Source organism: Lupinus angustifolius, unplaced genomic scaffold (genome assembly GCF_001865875.1).
Source record: "Lupinus angustifolius cultivar Tanjil unplaced genomic scaffold, LupAngTanjil_v1.0 Scaffold_16_13, whole genome shotgun sequence".
Lineage (NCBI taxonomy): Eukaryota > Viridiplantae > Streptophyta > Magnoliopsida > Fabales > Fabaceae > Lupinus > Lupinus angustifolius.
Genome location: NW_017718863.1, coordinates 9,981 through 27,572, shown reverse-complemented (window position 1 = coordinate 27,572; position 17,592 = coordinate 9,981). Strand labels below are relative to the sequence as shown.

General features: G+C 36.1%; 2 protein-coding genes across 2 annotated transcripts; one reads left to right on the top strand and one right to left on the bottom strand.

Moving 5' to 3' along the window:
- Positions 1–6,822: 6,822 nt before the first annotated feature.
- Positions 6,823–7,878, bottom strand: LOC109337958. The gene is made up of 2 exons (XM_019575064.1): positions 7,231–7,878; positions 6,823–7,164 (listed from the first exon to the last, which is right to left on the bottom strand). The coding sequence occupies exons 1-2, from the start codon at positions 7,876–7,878 to the stop codon at positions 6,823–6,825; spliced, it is 990 nt and encodes a 329-aa protein (XP_019430609.1).
- Positions 7,879–9,491: 1,613 nt separating this feature from the next.
- Positions 9,492–17,142, top strand: LOC109337959 (adagio protein 1-like). Its single transcript, XM_019575066.1, has 2 exons — positions 9,492–9,836; positions 15,102–17,142. The coding sequence occupies exons 1-2, from the start codon at positions 9,598–9,600 to the stop codon at positions 16,693–16,695; spliced, it is 1,833 nt and encodes a 610-aa protein (XP_019430611.1). The 5' UTR covers positions 9,492–9,597; the 3' UTR covers positions 16,696–17,142.
- Positions 17,143–17,592: the final 450 nt, after the last annotated feature.

Below are 17,592 nucleotides of genomic sequence, written 5' to 3'. Positions count from 1 at the left end.
CCATGTTTCATAATGGCAAGCGCAAGATCTGCCTAAACAAAACTCTAGTTCATCATGGCAAGCACGAGATCTGCCTCAACAAATCCATGGTTCATCATGGCAAGGGTGAGAACTGCCTCAACAAATCCTTGGTTCATCATGGCAAACGTGGGAAATGCCTCAACAAATCCTTGGTTCATCATGGCAAGCACGACAACTGCCTCAACAACAAATTCCCGGTTCATCATGGCGAGCGCGAGAACTGCCTCAACAAATCCTTGGTTCATCATTGCAAGCGCAAGAACTGCCTCAACAAATCCCTGATTCATCATAGCAAGTGTAGGAACTACCTCAACAAATTCATGTTTCATAATGGCAAGCGCGAGATATGCCTAAAGAAAACGCTGGTTCATCATGACAAGTGCGGGATCTGTCTCAACAAATCTCTAGTTCATCATGGCAAGGGCCAGAATTGCCTCAACAAATCATTGGTTCATCATGGCAAGCACGGGAAATGCCTCAACAAATTCCTAGTTCATCATGACAAGTGCGGGAACTACCTCAATAAATCTCTGGTTTATCATAGCAAGCGCGAGAATTATTTCAACAAAACTCTGGTCCACCAGCAGAACATCGAACTGATTCATAAAAAATCGAGACTTTCTCAAAGGCTTTTATTGAGCCTTGAAAAATAGTGTTCATTTCTTAACTATTACTTACCATGATATCTCTCAAACTTTAGTTTAGTTGTTATTAGGTAAGCAACAAGTAAAGAGGGACAACTCTAAAAATCAATTTTTGTCAGGCTTAGAAAAATCCCAAAAATCTTTTTCTAAATTATATGATTTTTCAAAAAATAATAAACAAATGAATTTTTGAAATAAAAAAGAAAAAATGTGGTGCAATGGTTTAATGAGTAATTAATGGCTAAATATCATCATTTTTTCATTTTTCATATTTTAAAAGGATTTCATGTGACTTAATAGTCACTTATTATCCTTAGTATGCAAGAATTCCAATTTTTAAAATAAAGCATATCACAAAATCCTTGCATTTTTCATTTTATATTAATTGTAAAAAAAGTGCACTCAAAATATTTCTTTTGTGATTTTATACAAGTTAAATTATTGTTTTTACCTATTTATAGGTAATGTCACAGTTTTGGGATTTTATAGAATCAATATATAATTTTCTATCCAAAAACAGGTTTCCGTTTATTATTGTTAAATGTCAAATAATTATGTTGAGCTCACTTTTGCGGTATTATAATATTTTTTAACTTTATAAAATTTATTGGACTACTTTTAGAGAAAATATACATTTTTTAGATGTCTTAGAACCCAAAACAATTTAAATAATTAGTATTTTTATTTAAAATTCGAATTCGGAAATATTATGAACCATAAAAAGTTAAACTAGTTTTTATTGTGAATTTAAAAATATTAATTTTATTTTCCCTTAACTTCCTGCCAGGGATTAATTGGGAGATTTTCTCCCTATTTGCACATGTGCAAATTCAAATGCAATAAACAAAGAGGTTAGGTGCAATTAGAAAAAAGAGAGAAAAATCAAGGCATTCCAACAAAAAAAGAGCAAACGCATCTCTAGTATCGTGAGATTCGCTGGTGACCATTCACGGTGATTCGCGTGGCGCTAAAGGTAGTGTCTTTCTTTGACTAGCAACTAGAACCAATAGGATCTCGACACCGAGGCGTGTGTAACCCTCGTCATGTAGACGTGACTGTAGAAGAGCTATGCTTCCCTCTTGGTATTCGTTTCCCTATGGTCGAGTGCATTTTAAGCATAGTGCTCCCTCTATTCCTGCCAACTGTGAATTTCCATGTGGCGTCTGTGTGGTACTCTGCTTGCAACATCTGCTAACCAGTCTCCAAATGACACGTCAACGGCGAATCCTAACCTTGTCTACGTGCAATTACAGCCCCATTCAGGTATATTATTCTTTTATTCGTTGTTGATATTGTTTGTTTTCTTCACAACATTTTATAAATAGAAAATTATTTTTAATAATAAACTGATCATAAATATTTCTCTCAATAATATTATACAAAAAATAATAACACTACTATATATTTTATGATAATCTTTTATAACAAAAAGTCAAGAATATATTTCTTACCTAACAATTACTTAATAAACATTTTTCAAATCAAATAAATATCACTAATAATAAAAATAATAACAGATTTTCTTATTAACATAATCATTAATGAAAAATATATTTAAAAAAAAATACTCTCACATACAATATTATTGTGAATATCTATATAAAAATAATATTTTGTAGAGATTAATCAAAGATGAAGAAATATCACACAAATGCTTGTTGTCCTCTTATCATATTTGAGCAGTCGCGTTAAAATGCTTCTTTTCTTTCGATTAATTCCTAAAATCAACAGAAATATCATTTTAAACATTAATTAATAAAAAATAGTAATAAAGTCATTCTCACTAATAAATAAATATCTAAATCAATATTTCACTATAAAAATGAAAATTGTCAACCACATCAAGGATGGAGGGACGGTTGCTATTGATGACTTCTTTCCTTCAAACTCATCCTTTGGACAATAGTGCTATGTTGCTTCTGCCCCTAATTAAAACACACAACCAACAATTACTTTTCAACCCAATAACTATGTATCCTTGATTTCCTATTAACCATAGGGATATGTAGGAGCAAAGTTTCACATTGTGAGACACAACAAAAAATAAATAAAATTTTGGCCTTCCATCAATTAATTAAATGTTCAAATAACTTTAAAATGAAAAAAATAACACAATTTAGTGAGGGTATCGTTTAAAACGGGCGGATAGAGTGCTAATACCTTCCACACTCCGTAACTGACTTCCAAGCATGAATATCAAAAATCCAAAGCCTAATATGACTGGGCTAAAAGATTTTTCTACACTTTTTACCATAAAATGTAGTGACAACTCTAATATAGTCGTGTAGTCGAAAATCGAGACACGATATTTCTCAAATTGAACCATCTAAAATTAATGATGTTGTGGAAGATGAACATTGGATTCTATAATTGCTAGAGGAACTAAATTAATTTGAGAGAAATAAGTTTTGGGAATCTTAGAATAAACAAGTGATTGATATTAGATGGGTCTTCAAAAACAAGTCTAGTGAAAATTGGATATTAGTTAGAAACAAAGCTAGACTAGTAGCTCAAGCACTCAACTTCATGTGTTAGTGTGGAATTTGGCAAGGATATAACATCATCGACAAGATATGTTTCTTGAGTCACCTCGTCGGTTTCATAAAGATTAACATGGATGGGTGTCGAACGGGTGAGAATCAACACATTGGGTGTTGGAGTTTTAGAAACCAATTCAGTTTGGTTTCTCTACTTGCTTTTAGCCAGCGTGAATCAAAGAAGAAGAAGAAGGTTAGAAAGTGTTGAAAAAATGTTAAGAGAAAGGAAGAAGAGAATTAGAGAGAAAAGTGAGAAAGAAGAGTGTAATTTCAATTAGCAAATCATCAAGGTTACACCATTCCATTTATAGTAGTTCATAACAACTTAGTTAGTTATGACTTCTATGTTTAGTAAGTTGTCAACTAACTAAACTAACTATTACACAAAGCAATGAATTACATTCTTTAATACAAAAACAACACTCCTCCTTAATTCATGCTTTCTATACTAACTACACCTAAGAGTGTTCTTTGTCTCTCAAAGTCTATCCTCTTTAAAGGCTTTGTTAGTAAATCTGCCAATTGCTCCTTGGATTGACAGAATTCTAGCTTCAAATTGTTTTTTTCTACTTGATCTCTCAAGAAGTGAAACTTGGTCTCTATGTGCTTGCTTCTACCATGAGCCACTGGATTCTTTGCTAGATTTATTGCTGATTTGTTATCAACAAATAACCACATAGGTTCATCATCCTTCTGCATTCCCAATTCAGTGAGTAATGCCTTCAACCACACTGCTTGTTGACCACCAAAACAGGCAGCAATGTACTCTGCCTCGCACGAAGAAAGGGCTACTACTTTCTGCTTCTTTGAACACCAACTTATTGGTGCTTCACCAAGCTTGAATAAGTACCCACTTGTGCTTTTCCTATCATCCTTATCACCACACCAATAGACTTCTTCAAAATCCAAGCCTTGCTTCTGTAGGAACCCTTTAGCAACAAGTCTAGCCTTGTGCTTAGAAACTGATCCATCAGGTTTCAACTTCGCCTTATACACCTGTTTGACTAAGATAGCTTTCTTGTTTCTTGGAAAATCCCTTAGTATCCTTTTCACTGCCACTAGGTGAGTATGTCTTGGATTTCCCATGTACCTGCTTACTAGGCCCACTGCATAGGCAAGATCAGGTCTTGTATTGCAAACATATCGAAGAGATCCTATCATTTGTCTGAAGAGAGTTGAGTCTACTGCCTTATCTTCTGAGTTCTCCATGCTTGAGTTGCTTAATGTGTTGCCAGTTTCAATTGGAGTTGACACTGAGTTGCATCCTAGCATGTTGAACCTTCCAAGTATACCAGCTTCTTTTTGTGCATTAGGATACCTGTATCTGTTTTGAGAAATTCAATCCCAAGAAAGTATGAAAGGCTTCCTAAATCAGTCATCTCAAACTCATGTTTCAGCTTCTCTTTGAACCATTCAATCTCTTCAATATTGTTTCCTGTTATCACCAAGTCATCCACGTATAGACATGTAACTATAGAGGCTTCTGTAGTGACCTATTTTGCATAAATGCCATGTTCATTGATGCATCTCTGGAATCCTAGCTTCAGTGGGAACCCATCTATTCTTCTGTTCCAAGCCCTGGGTACTTGTTTCAATCCATACAAAGCCTTGTGCAATCTGTAGACTTTGTGTTCTTGATCTAGAATTACAAAGCCAGGGGGTTGTACTATGTAGACACTATGTAGACTTCCTTGGCTAATGGACCATTTAGGAAAGCAGATTTCACATCCATTTGACAAATGTGCCACCTTCTTGAGCTTGCTATTGCTATAACAAGTCTTATGGTTTCTAGTCTGGCCACTGGTGCAAAGACTTCTTCAAAATTCAAGCCTTGCTTCTGTAGGAACCCTTTAGCAACAAGTCTAGCCTTGTGCTTAGAAACTGATCCATCAGGTTTCAACTTCGCCTTATACACCTGTTTGACTAAGATAGCTTTCTTGTTTCTTGGAAAATCTGTTAGTTCCCATGTAGCATTCTTTTCTATGGAGTTAATCTCCTCCTTCATTGCTTCTATCCAACACTGCTCTTTCAATGCTTGATCAAAAGACATAGGCTCCATTTCAGCTAGTAGGGCCATATGCACAAAATCTCCTTCTTGAGTGATTGCTGAGTCATCAAGAAGTTCATAATCTCTGAGTCTTGATGGCAATTGTCTTGTTCTCTATGGTCTTTCATTCAAAGCAGCTTGATCCTCATTACTTATCTGAGTTTCTTCTTCTGTTTGTGTGTTGTCCAGCATTATTCTTACTGAGTTGTTGGGTGTCTCAGTTGTTTCATTCCAATTCCAAGCTTCTCCTTCAATGAATTTTAAGTCTCTACTGTATGAGATTGTGTTGGTGTTAGGATTGTATACTTTGTAGGCCCCTGTAGAATGGTAGCCTACAAAAATCAGCCTCTCTCCTCTATCATCAAGCTTCCTTCTACTGTTTTCTGGTATGTGTTTGAAGAATATGGATCCAAACACTTTGAGATGTTTTACATTAGTCTTGTGTCCAGTCCAAGCTTCTTCAGGAGTCTTGTTTACCAACCTCTTTGTAGGACATCTGTTCAGAAGATAGGTTGTTGTTCATATTGCTTCTGCCCAAAACTTCTTTGGAAGTGCCTTGGTTCTTAGCATGCTTCTTGCCATGTCCAACACAGTTCTATTTACCCTTTCTGCTGCTCCATTGTGTTGAGGAGTATATGGTGCAATGATCTCATGAGTTATGCCTTCTATTTCACAGAAATTTTTGAACTCATAAGAAACATACTCCCCTTCACCATCACTTCTGGTCAACTTCAGGTTCTTACCACTTTGTTTTTCTGCTTCTGCTTTGAAACTTCTGAATTTGCCAAACACATCAGATTTCTTCTTTATTGCATAAGTCCATAGTTTTCTTGTAAAGTCATCCTTGAAGGTCACAAAGTACTTGTTTCCTCCAAGAGAATTTTCTTCTAATGGACCACACACATCAGTGTATACAACTTCAAGTGGTTGAGTGGTCTTGGTTGGAATTTGTGAGCAGAATGTGTTCCTTGTTTGCTTGCTTGCTAGGCAATCATCACACACATCATTTGAGGCTTTGAGAGTAGGTAACCCATGCACAACTTCATTCTGACTTAAGTGTTCAAGGCTCTTGAAGTTGAGATGCCCAAATCTTTGATGCCAAATCCATTTCTCATCTGTTACTGATTCTAAGCATTTCTGATTTCCAAGCTGAATGCCAATCTTGAAGGTCCTATTTTGTGCTAGAGGGGCCTTCAAGACTAACACTCCCTTCTTGTTGAATACTTTGAGCATCTTCTCTTCCAACCTCATCTTGTTTCCTTTCTCAATCAATTGTCCAAGACTTAAAATGTTGCTCTTCATTCTTGGCACATATAGAACACTTGATATGTATGAGGTTGAGCCATCCTTCTTCTTGATCATTACTCTGCCAATTCCTTCTGCTTTGATTATGCTATCATCAGCAAACTTTATTCTAGTTTCCATTGATTTATCTAATGTCACAAACCAATCCTTGTTCCCTGTCATGGGGTTGGAGCAGCACGAATCAAGATACCAACTACCTGAACTCTGATTTGTCACCATTAGCAGGGCATTATCAAATTTATTTGCTTCTTGAAAAGAGTCAATACTCCTAGCCATCAGTAACACCTCCTCTTCTGATTCCATATCTTTTGCTAGTCTTGCTTCTTCTTCTTTGGTTTGAGTGACCCTTTTTCTCTTTGCACTCTGAAGCATAATGTCCCCAATTTCTACAGTTGAAGCACTGAATCTTGCTTTTGTCTTTCTTGTTCATTCTACTCAACTGATTGTTCCATTTCTTGGCTGTATTGACTTCACAATTGTTGCTCTGATTCTTCTGTTGTGAATTCGATCCAGGCTTGACATAGTCAGTCTCCATTCTCCTACCACCTTGCCATTTTGCTTTGTCTCTTCTGAATTTATCAATCTGTCCAGGGCCACCCTTCTTCTTGAACTGAGCACTCAAGGCATGATCTGATTGTCTATAAGTCTACCTCTCCATAAATCTCTGCTCATGCACCTCCAAGGATCCTTGCAATTCATCAACTGATAGATTGTCAAGATCTTTTGCTTCCTCTATTACTGCCACCACATGATCAAACTTTGGATGAAGTGTTCTGAGAATCTTCTCCACTACATGTTGTTCAATTGGTGTTTCTCCACACCCCTTCATTTGGTTTATTAGGCTCCTTAATCTGTTGAGGTACTCAGCTATGGATTCTTGCTCATCCATTTGCATCAACTCATATTGTCTTTTGAGTGTCAGCAACCTCACCTTCTTGATCTTCTTTCCACCAGAATAGTTCTTCTCCAATATCTCCCATTCTTCCTTTGAACTAGATGCTGCATAAATCTTTTCAAAGTTGGCCATATCCACACATTGGTGGATCAAGAAGATTCCCTTGCAATCTCTCTTGTTTCCTTCCCTATACTCCACTGAATTTTCATCTACAATTGGAATTCCACCTTTCACCACATCAAGACACTCTTGAAACCCAAAGATGGCCTTCATTTGAATGCTCCAATGTTCATAATTCTTCCCATCTAGGATTGGAAGATTCATTACAAATCCATTCGAATTTGCCATTCTTCTATACCTTTGATTTCCCTTATGTTTTGCAGCTTTGATTCTCAATCCGTGAGCTTCACTTCTTGAAGCCTCTTGCATCCAATCTTGGCACTACCACAGATCCCGATCCTATAGCTCTTGATACCACTGTTGGAGTTTTAGAAACCAATTCAGTTTGGTTTCTCTACTTGCTTTTAGCCAGCGTGAATCAGAGAAGAAGAAGAAGGTTAGAAAGTGTTGAAAAAATGTTAAGAGAAAGGAAGAAGAGAATTAGAGAGAAAAGTGAGAAAGAAGAGTGTAATTTCAATTAGCAAATCATCAAGGTTACACCATTCCATTTATAGTAGTTCATAACAACTTAGTTAGTTATGACTTCTATGTTTAGTAAGTTGTCAACTAACTAAACTAACTATTACACAAAGCAATGAATTACATTCTTTAATACAAAAACAACATTGGGTTTGGTGGAGTGTGAAGAAGGCATATGACTCTATTGTTTTTCAAAATTTGTAGGGAATGGTTTGATGCTTCTTGCTGAGCTCCTCGATATAAGGTATGGTTTGCTTCTAGCATGAGAGGGAGATTACCAATATATCGTGTATGATTCAACTGTTTGATCATCGTTGATATGGTGAACAAATCTGCCATTCCTTGAAGTCATAAAAATAATTATGTTCTCTTTGATATCAAAGAACTTGTCAAATGGCATTGGCATGTTCATGTGAGTCACACTCTCATGGAATCGAATAGAGTTGCAGACTACCTAGTAAAGAAGGGAGCATAATATATATCTAACTTATTGACCATATCGCCTATAGGGTGTGTCTCATTACTAATCGTCAACTCTTTTGGATAATTCAAGAACCCAACTTGCTTGATTTGCTTGTTCTTCTTCTTTGCTCTTTCTTTTAAGTTCCTTTTGTAAAAAATAATTGAACAATGTTGTCAAACAAGGTTAAAATGTGATTTTAAGTGAAGGAAATATTTAGTGATTTTCGATAAAACGGTTGATGTGGTATAGAAAAAAGGGATTAAATTTTAAAAGAATGAAACACTAACTTTCTCTCATAACCTCTAACTGCTACGTCAATCTGTCACCACCCTTAAATATTCAACTCACTTCTAATTGAGTAGAGATTATCTCTACTACTCGATGAAGATGCTTATATATGGTAAACAAAATTTCAACTATCTAGATTTTAATTTTTTTAATAAAATAAAATACAAAATTATCAAATTCATTTCTCATCCCGGACTTTACGTAAAAGTTGGCACCAACAATTTTATTGATAATCATAAGAACCACAATAATACCAAAGTTTCCACATTAAAGTTAAAACAGGCAACTTTTTTTTACTCTAATACTTCGGATTTTTAAACATGTAATTGTATATTAAATTAAGAATATTTTGTAACAAATAAAAGGAATCGTTATTATAAAGTTAGTCTCATTTACTTTAAATATATTAAATAAAATGTCATATTATTTTAATTATTATTATTATTCTACTCGCTCATGCAATGGTGATATAGCAGTTTTTTTGCAACAAATTCAAAAAACAAAAGTAATAAAATGGAAAAAAGAAAAGAGATATTTAGAAGAAAGCAAAGATGAGTGGGTGGTGAAGCCACATGTGAAAACAACACCATCTTCAATCTTTATCTCCCTGTGTCCGTAAACAAAAGAAATAACCTCTTCTCTTATATCTAAATTTCTTGCCCACTAATCCATTCTCATTCTCATTCCCAATCCGATTCCGATTTTCTCTTCTTCTTCTCCTTCATCTTTAACTTCAATTCCAATTTCCAATTTTAACTATGCAGTGGGATAGCGATTCCGATCTCAGCGAGAACGAAGAAGACGCAGCGTCCTTCATCTTCAACCACGACGAAGTTGATGTTGCTGGACCTCTTCCTTTTCCTTTCCCTCTCCAAACGGCGCCGTGTGGCTTTGTCGTAACTGATGCCATCGATCCCGATCACCCTATCATTTACGTCAACACCGTCTTCGAGATGCTCACTGGCTACCGTGCCGAGGAAGTTCTCGGTCGCAATTGGTCAGTTTTTCATTCAATTTCTTCATTGTTTTCCTAATTATTAAGCACTGAAACACAATTCTTTTATTTTGTTAGACAACCGCGAATTAGTTATGTGATTCTTTTGCGAATTGGTTCCTTGTAAGGAAGGAATGAGATTTTCACCTGCAATTTAAATAAAAGAAAGAACAGAGAAAAGATGAGTAATTGGTGATATACACTCACCTGAATAAGTTACATGAAACAGGAAAGAATTTTATTATTGAGTATGCTGAAGCAAAAGTAAATTCAAACGTACAAGAAGCAGCACTAGAAATAGAGCTATAGCAATACTACTGAATATACCCCCTAATGTATTGATATTTGATAGGGTAAGGTAATCCGCAGTACGTACCTGTACTAAAGAGAACTGTGTATTAAGTGAGTATGTGATTAAGCTTCATTTTTATTAGGATTTAGTTTTAGGTTAGGTTTAGGTTTTGGACTTGTTTTGGGTGGGAAATTTCATTGCTTGAAACCCTAGCCCCCTTTGTATATGTGTATGTATTGTGCCCATTCTTAACCATTCTGTTGGAGTGAGTAAGGGTTGCATGACCACTTTTCCAATGGGCACAAACAATATGGTCATTGGATTCAATAAAAGCAGTTGTTAAAAAGACAACGAAGCCCTTGTTAAAATTACTTAAGTGAAATCTAATTGCTGATATTGTCTTTGTCCATGCTAGTCCTTTCAGTTGCTTTTTCAATGCCATTTATAGTCCTTTAGGGTTAGTTTGGAAGTTGGATTTTGGAGGGGAAGGAAGGGAAAGGGAAGGCTTGGGAGCCATGAAATACACTTGTGAGATGACTCTCAAGCCTTCCCTTTCCCTTCCTTCCCCTCCAAATTCAACTCCCAAACACTTAAGGGAGTGATTTCCCTTCTACAAAATATAAATATGGTTCTTTAATTCTTTTTTTCATACATATATGTTGATAAGGCTAGGAGTGAATATGTTAGAGAGAAAGTTGGGGTATTAACTAAAGTAGAAAAAAAGGTACAATCTTATCTTAGGTGGTTTGCGCATGTGCAAATAAGACTTGTGAAGCCTATGTAAAGAGAGTAGACAAGATGGGGTAGGCCAATATTTCGAGGTATAGCCAAATTCTTTTTAACCAAAAGCATTAAGAAGGATTTAGAGGTTTAATAGTTTGCCTATAGACATGATATACGGAAGGACGTTATGATGTCATTTGATTCATGTAGCCGGCCCCACCTAATAGTAAAATGCATAGCTTTTGTTAATTGTTATATGCTGACAAAAACATGCTTTGTGCAATCACTTAGGTATTTTTTGACATGTATTGAATTTGGGAGCATTAGTATTCATATATATTGATGAAAGATTTGAAATTTGACTTTTGAGTGCTAATTAATGAGAAAGTGAATATATTGCTTGAGTTGTTTTTAGTTGGTAATTAAGATAAGAGATTGGACTTATTGCAAATATGGTCATTTTCAGATACCTTTCTAGAGTAAGGCCTCATACCAAACTGAGCTTAAGTGTTGAGGGATTCTCGTGATATTTTTGGTCCTCTGATTGAGGAAGGTGTTGGGAATCCAATGTTGTAGATTGCTTTATGTAACAACAATGTCTGATTTTGGGTCAGTCCTATTTAATGTCATAAGATGAACTATTCATTTGTTTTCTTTTTTCTTTCTTGGTTTTGGGCTTTTTTCTTCCCCATTAATAGTAGGTTCATGTTAATGATTGAGATCAATACTTTGTCAATATACATGATTTATGATAGAACATTATGGAATCATTAGATCCATGTAGCTGACCCCGATCTATGTAGCCACCTAGTGGGGTTGGCTTGGTTGTTGTTTAAATAGTAGGTTCTTGGCAAAGAATTGAGGCATTAACAGACCAGGTTTTCTGTCATATTTAAAAAGTGGAAGTAGTCTGCAATGAGTTAGGAAAAAGAATAAGAACTAATTAGAGACTAGAGTTGAACATGGTCTACTCTCCATAATCCTCTAGTAATAATAGACAGGGTAATTCTTTGCCCTTATTTCCTTCACTGTTGTAAAACATAGATTCCAGATCAAAATTTGTCCTATTTTTAGAGGTGACAAAAATATCCATAATTCACAATCCATCCAAATCCAAGAAAATTAATTCCATCCAAATCCATCCATTAAAGCTAAGTCAATGGAGTTAAATGGATATAATCCAGTAGGTAGATTTAGTAATAGATGGATTCCAATCCATCTAGTATATTCAATGGATATATCCAGTTGGATGGATATCAAATCCATCCATAAAACAAACATCAACAACTCCTTTGCTTTTCAATTTTCTTCACTATCTCAACTATATAAACTACTGTACAATACCCTAATTTTTAGAGATTGTCTTACCCTGACAGTACTAGTACCTGCATCCACGCGACTTAGGATCAGTGTAAATATTATTCTCCCTTCTTAGAATCTCCAGCTTCTTGTATATAGAGTGAGCGTCTCTGTGGCATGGTGTCATATATATTTCTTATTTATCAGAACACACTTTCTTCTAAGAGTCATCAATTATACTCAAAAGAAATACTGGACATTATTCTTGAGTTTTTCCTCTTTATTGAAAAAAGAACTTTTATTATGGAGAAACGAGAAGTACAACTACGGGGAAGGTCGCATGGATTAGTGATTCTCTGAAAACCCAAATTTGATTTTTTAAATTTTCCGTAGTCTCAAACTGTGTGGTTTGGACATATTTGGAGGAGACCATTAGAAGCCCCAATAAGGAGAGTAGATAAATGAAGGTTATTCCAATTTCTAAGGAGGCCAAGAAAAACCATAAATGATTTGGAAAGATTTAGAGATAAATGTTTTGTCAATGAACATGATTTATGATAGAGCATTATAACGTTGTTCGATCCATGTAGCCGACCCCACATAGTGAGAATAAGTCTTGGTTGTTGTTGTTGTAGTCTCAAATTGTGTATTGTAGATTGATTTTCCATGGTCTCTAATTGTAGAAAGCAATTCATTGGGCAACTCTGATAATTACATAAAAGAATATTAATGTTGAAAGAAAAATGGTTTTAGAGTTTACCCTTCTTGTCATAAAGTCTATAATTTTACACAAAAATCAGCGATAATTGGACACGGTGACTAAGTATATCTTTATACCATATGGTAGATGTGTAGGTTAATGTTGAATAATCTTGGTTGGGCTTGAGATGAATGGTTATAGACATAGCATGCAATTATATATATATATACGATAATGACACTAAACTTTCAATTTCTTCTCTCCCTGCCTATCCATCATACATTCATACTGTTAGTCTGCGTAAAAGGATGTGGTCTGATGACTGATAGATTATTCAGTGTTAATTTATGACATATGTGATGGAAAATTTCTCGTGTATGTTAAATGTAATAAATGTTCTATTGGCTATTTCTATCACTATTTTCCAGTAACATATCTGATAATAAGATGGATCATAAATTTTAAATATCTTCTTTTCCTTTCTATATATTACACTGTTATCCATGTTAAAAAGTTGTGTTTTGGCAGATTATACAATGTTAATTTCTGACTTAGATGAAAGATTTCTCATGTATGTTTAAATGTAATAAGTTTTGTGTTGCTCTGAATTTTTTGGAGTAATATTTGTGAGAATAAGATGAATATTCATTGCAATTGCTAGTGAGAACTTTTCCTGTTTGTATAGTTTCTCTTGTTTGCGAGAACTGAATGATGCATTTGCTAGTCACATGTCAAAAAAATAGAGATGCAGGAAGTGTGTGGCTCAGGAGCTTCTTTGTTATTTCCAGTGAGGTAATGTAGGAATCTGTGTATCTCAATTTTAGCCTTTATGGCTGTTACTATAGAGAATCTTGTGGTGTTTGCTAGGTGCATAGGTTCACTGATCAATATAAATTATTGAAAACTTAGTGGATTGATGGTGGAGTTTTGAACTAGGAATGGTTTGTGTTAATGGGTCGATAGTCTGGACCAACTCGTGTACTATTATTTTTGTAAGAACGGATATAAAAGGGCAGCCCAATGCACGAGGCTTGCACCTAGTGGGGTCTGGGGAGGGTAGTTGTATGCAGTATTATCCTCGTAAGCGAAGTTGTCTCTAAGATTTGAACCCATAACCTCCATATCACAAGGCAAGCAACTTTACCATTAAATAATGCATTCCTGAAGTTCTTGTAATGTATCAATTTGGGCCAAGGTTGCAAGGATGTAAGATTGTGACAGAAGTCATTAAAATTTTGACAAGTAAAAAGAGACATGGCATAGGTATTGGTGTGGTGATTTTTGTGTAGTGGTGTCTGTAGCTTTGTTTAAGAAGCAAACAGAATGGTGACTGAGTTTTCTTTCATATTAATGTTTCAGGATGAGGATGTGGAGATTTATGCTCTTGGATTTATCTTGTCTTGTTTTTATGATTAAAAATAAACCTTTCTGGAAGCCAATAAATAGATTTAGATTCTTTCTTGTGTAATTAGTTTGCAGATTCATTTTCCCTTTCAACTTCTTTCTGCAAGTGTTGTTTGTTTGCGTTCATCTATGTTGTATGTTTACGGGTACGGTACCAGTACCCGATATGGATGATGGTACTGGATAAGGCATTTTTTTAAAATTTAAGGTATGGGTACGTGAATATACATTCAATATATATATATAGCAATGCTGACACTTACATAGCATACGCATGTCTCGAAATATGATGATGAGAAGCTGACTATTTGTGTTAGATTTAACCTTATGGTACGAATGTGGACAAAAAAAGAAAAAAACACTAAGTTCTCAACCAAAAGATGACCGTTTTGGAATGGTCCACACTAAAAGTGTAGATATACATACTTGATACGTGCACCTAATTACCTAAATTAAAGCTATAACAAAAATAATAATAAATTCGCATGTACCCGGTATGGGTATGTATCGGTGCTTCATAGGTGTTTATATAGACATACAAAGAAGGGCTGGAAAAAAAAACTTGATTAACTTCAGGCTTTTACCTCATTGGGACTTAGGTGCATTGGTGGCTACTGTAGACAGACTTAGCTTATCAACTTTTGGTAATGGTTTGAAGTTATGGTCTTGACGAAGTAGCATGAGTAACCTATGCACTGCATTAGGGAAGTAAAAGAAAGAAAAGACTTCTGAAGAGTATATTATATAAGCAATTAGTTCTTTAGCATGTTTCTTGATTGAGTCTCTATTGTTAGATGTTTCTAATTTAATATGGCTGTATTATATCTAATCATTTAAAGATATTGTGCAGCCGTTTCTTACAGTGCCGAGGACCATTTGCTAAGAGAAGGCATCCATTGGTGGACTCGACTGTAGTTTCTGAAATTAGAAGATGCCTTGAGGAAGGGGTTGAATTCCAAGGTGAGTTGCTGAACTTTCGGAAAGATGGATCTCCACTTATGAACAGATTGCGACTGACACCTATATTTGGAGATGGTGAGATTACTCATGTCATTGGAATCCAGTTCTTCACAGAGGCAAACATTGATCTTGGTCCTGTTCAGGGTTTTGCAATTAAAGAATCTGCTAAATCATCAGATCGGTTTAGTTCGTTGCGTCCTCTTCCATTAGGGGATCGGAATGTGACTCATGGAGCTTGTGGGATATTTCAATTAAGTGACGAGGTAATCTCTCTCAAGATACTTGCTCGCTTAACTCCAAGAGATATTGCATCAATTGGTTCTGTCTGTAGGCGATTGTATGAGTTAACAAAAAATGAAGACCTCTGGAGAATGGTGTGCCAAAATGCATGGGGCAGTGAGACTACACGTGTTTTAGAAACTGTGCCTGGTGCAAGGAGACTTGGATGGGGTCGGCTTGCAAGGGAGCTGACCACCCTTGAAGCAGCAGCTTGGAGCAAATTGACTGTTGGAGGTGCTGTTGAACCCTCACGCTGTAATTTTAGTGCTTGTGCTGTTGGTAATAGAGTTGTCCTATTTGGTGGTGAAGGGGTTAACATGCAACCTTTGAATGACACCTTTGTTTTGGATCTCAATTCTAGTAATCCTGAGTGGCGACATGTCCAGGTGACCTCTCCTCCTCCTGGTCGTTGGGGCCACACACTTTCATGTGTTAATGGTTCTCATTTGGTTGTATTTGGAGGCTGTGGAACACAGGGCTTGCTCAATGATGTGTTTGTTCTGGAACTGGATGCAAAGCCTCCAACTTGGCGTGAAATTTCTGGATTGGCACCTCCGCTTCCGAGATCATGGCATAGCTCCTGTACTCTTGATGGTACTAAGTTGATAGTTTCCGGTGGCTGTGCTGATTCTGGAGTACTCTTGAGTGATACTTTCCTCCTTGATTTGTCAATGGAGAAACCTATCTGGAGAGAGATACCAGTGACATGGACTCCACCTTCTCGTCTGGGCCACACACTATCTGTTTATGGTGGTAGGAAAATACTAATGTTTGGGGGTTTGGCTAAGAGTGGACCTCTGCGTTTTCGTTCCAGTGATGTATTCACGATGGATTTAAGTGAGGAAGAACCATGTTGGAAATGTGTAACAGGGAGTGGAATGCCCGGTGCTGGAAATCCTGGAGGCACCGCTCCTCCTCCTAGACTTGATCATGTGGCTGTTAGTCTTCCAGGTGGGAGAATTCTGATATTTGGCGGGTCTGTTGCAGGCCTTCATTCTGCCTCCCAGCTTTACATCCTTGATCCAACTGATGAGAAGCCTACATGGAGAATCCTAAATGTACCTGGGTGCCCTCCGAGATTTGCTTGGGGACATAGTACATGTATTGTTGGAGGAACAAGGGCGATTGTATTAGGCGGTCAAACTGGGGAGGAGTGGATGCTAGGTGACCTCCATGAACTTTCCTTGGCAAGTTCTGCCATATAGATCCAGTGAATAAACTGCATGCTGTAGTGTAGGGGATGCTACTAGGCTCTGATTAAGGTTGTAAAATCATTTTGATCACAAGTAGGTGGCAAAAGGTTTGTGTTGGTCACTGGTGACAAGCATTGCTTCTATTCTGACCGTTTGTGTATAAGTTGTCTTCACAATCAATTTTTTTTTATGGTTGGTTCTGGCTTGAGAAGAACTTTTCAGTGAGTGATACAATCCCATGATTGTTCTTGTGACGTTGTGTGAAACTTTGCCCTCCCATATGCACAAAGAGTTATTCTTCCCCAATAGATTATCAATGTATGATAACAAATAGCTAATGTTTTAGGGCAGTGCCTCACTTGATTTCCTCATGTTTTGTTTTATTTGAACTCTGTAATTTGTACCAGAACAAAGGATAGAAAAATAAAAATGAGACCCAGAGGTAAGGCTCAAATCCTTGAAAAAACTTATTCGGTTGTTAGGGTTCATGTACATCTATCATTTCCATACCATATTAAGTGGGAGCCTTGTGCACTGCTAGTATGTAATGGAAAGCTCTACTTATTTATGGTTTTGGACATCAGTCAGCTGAGATTGTCTTCCTTTTGTGCCACAGCAAACAGTTGTACAAGGGAAAGAAGGATGCTCTTGGCACATGTTTTCTGAACATAGTGACAGTATTAAGTGGCGTCATTATTACTCTAAATTGTGTATCTTCCTCACTGTTAACTAATCCTAATTTTAGTTTTGTATTTTACATAAATAAATTGGTTAATGAGGTGTGAATAGGCAATTCAACCCACTATGACAATGCATAAGATTGAGTAAATCAGTTAAACTCGATATTTTGTTTGATTGAATTAAGTGCAAGGTTTTTGTTCTTTGATTTAATATCACTACAGATTTAGT

Excerpts from the sequence above, each read along its gene's own strand:
- LOC109337958 (XM_019575064.1), bottom strand. The coding sequence starts at position 7,878 with ATGCAAGAGGCTTCAAGAAGTGAAGCTCACGGATTGAGAATCAAAGCT. Across the intron at positions 7,165-7,230 it reads AATTGCAAGGATCCTTGGAG|TTCAAGAAGAAGGGTGGCCC; the intron begins GTGCATGAGCAG and ends TTGAGTGCTCAG.
- LOC109337959 (XM_019575066.1), top strand. The coding sequence starts at position 9,598 with ATGCAGTGGGATAGCGATTCCGATCTCAGCGAGAACGAAGAAGACGCA. Across the intron at positions 9,837-15,101 it reads GAAGTTCTCGGTCGCAATTG|CCGTTTCTTACAGTGCCGAG; the intron begins GTCAGTTTTTCA and ends GATATTGTGCAG.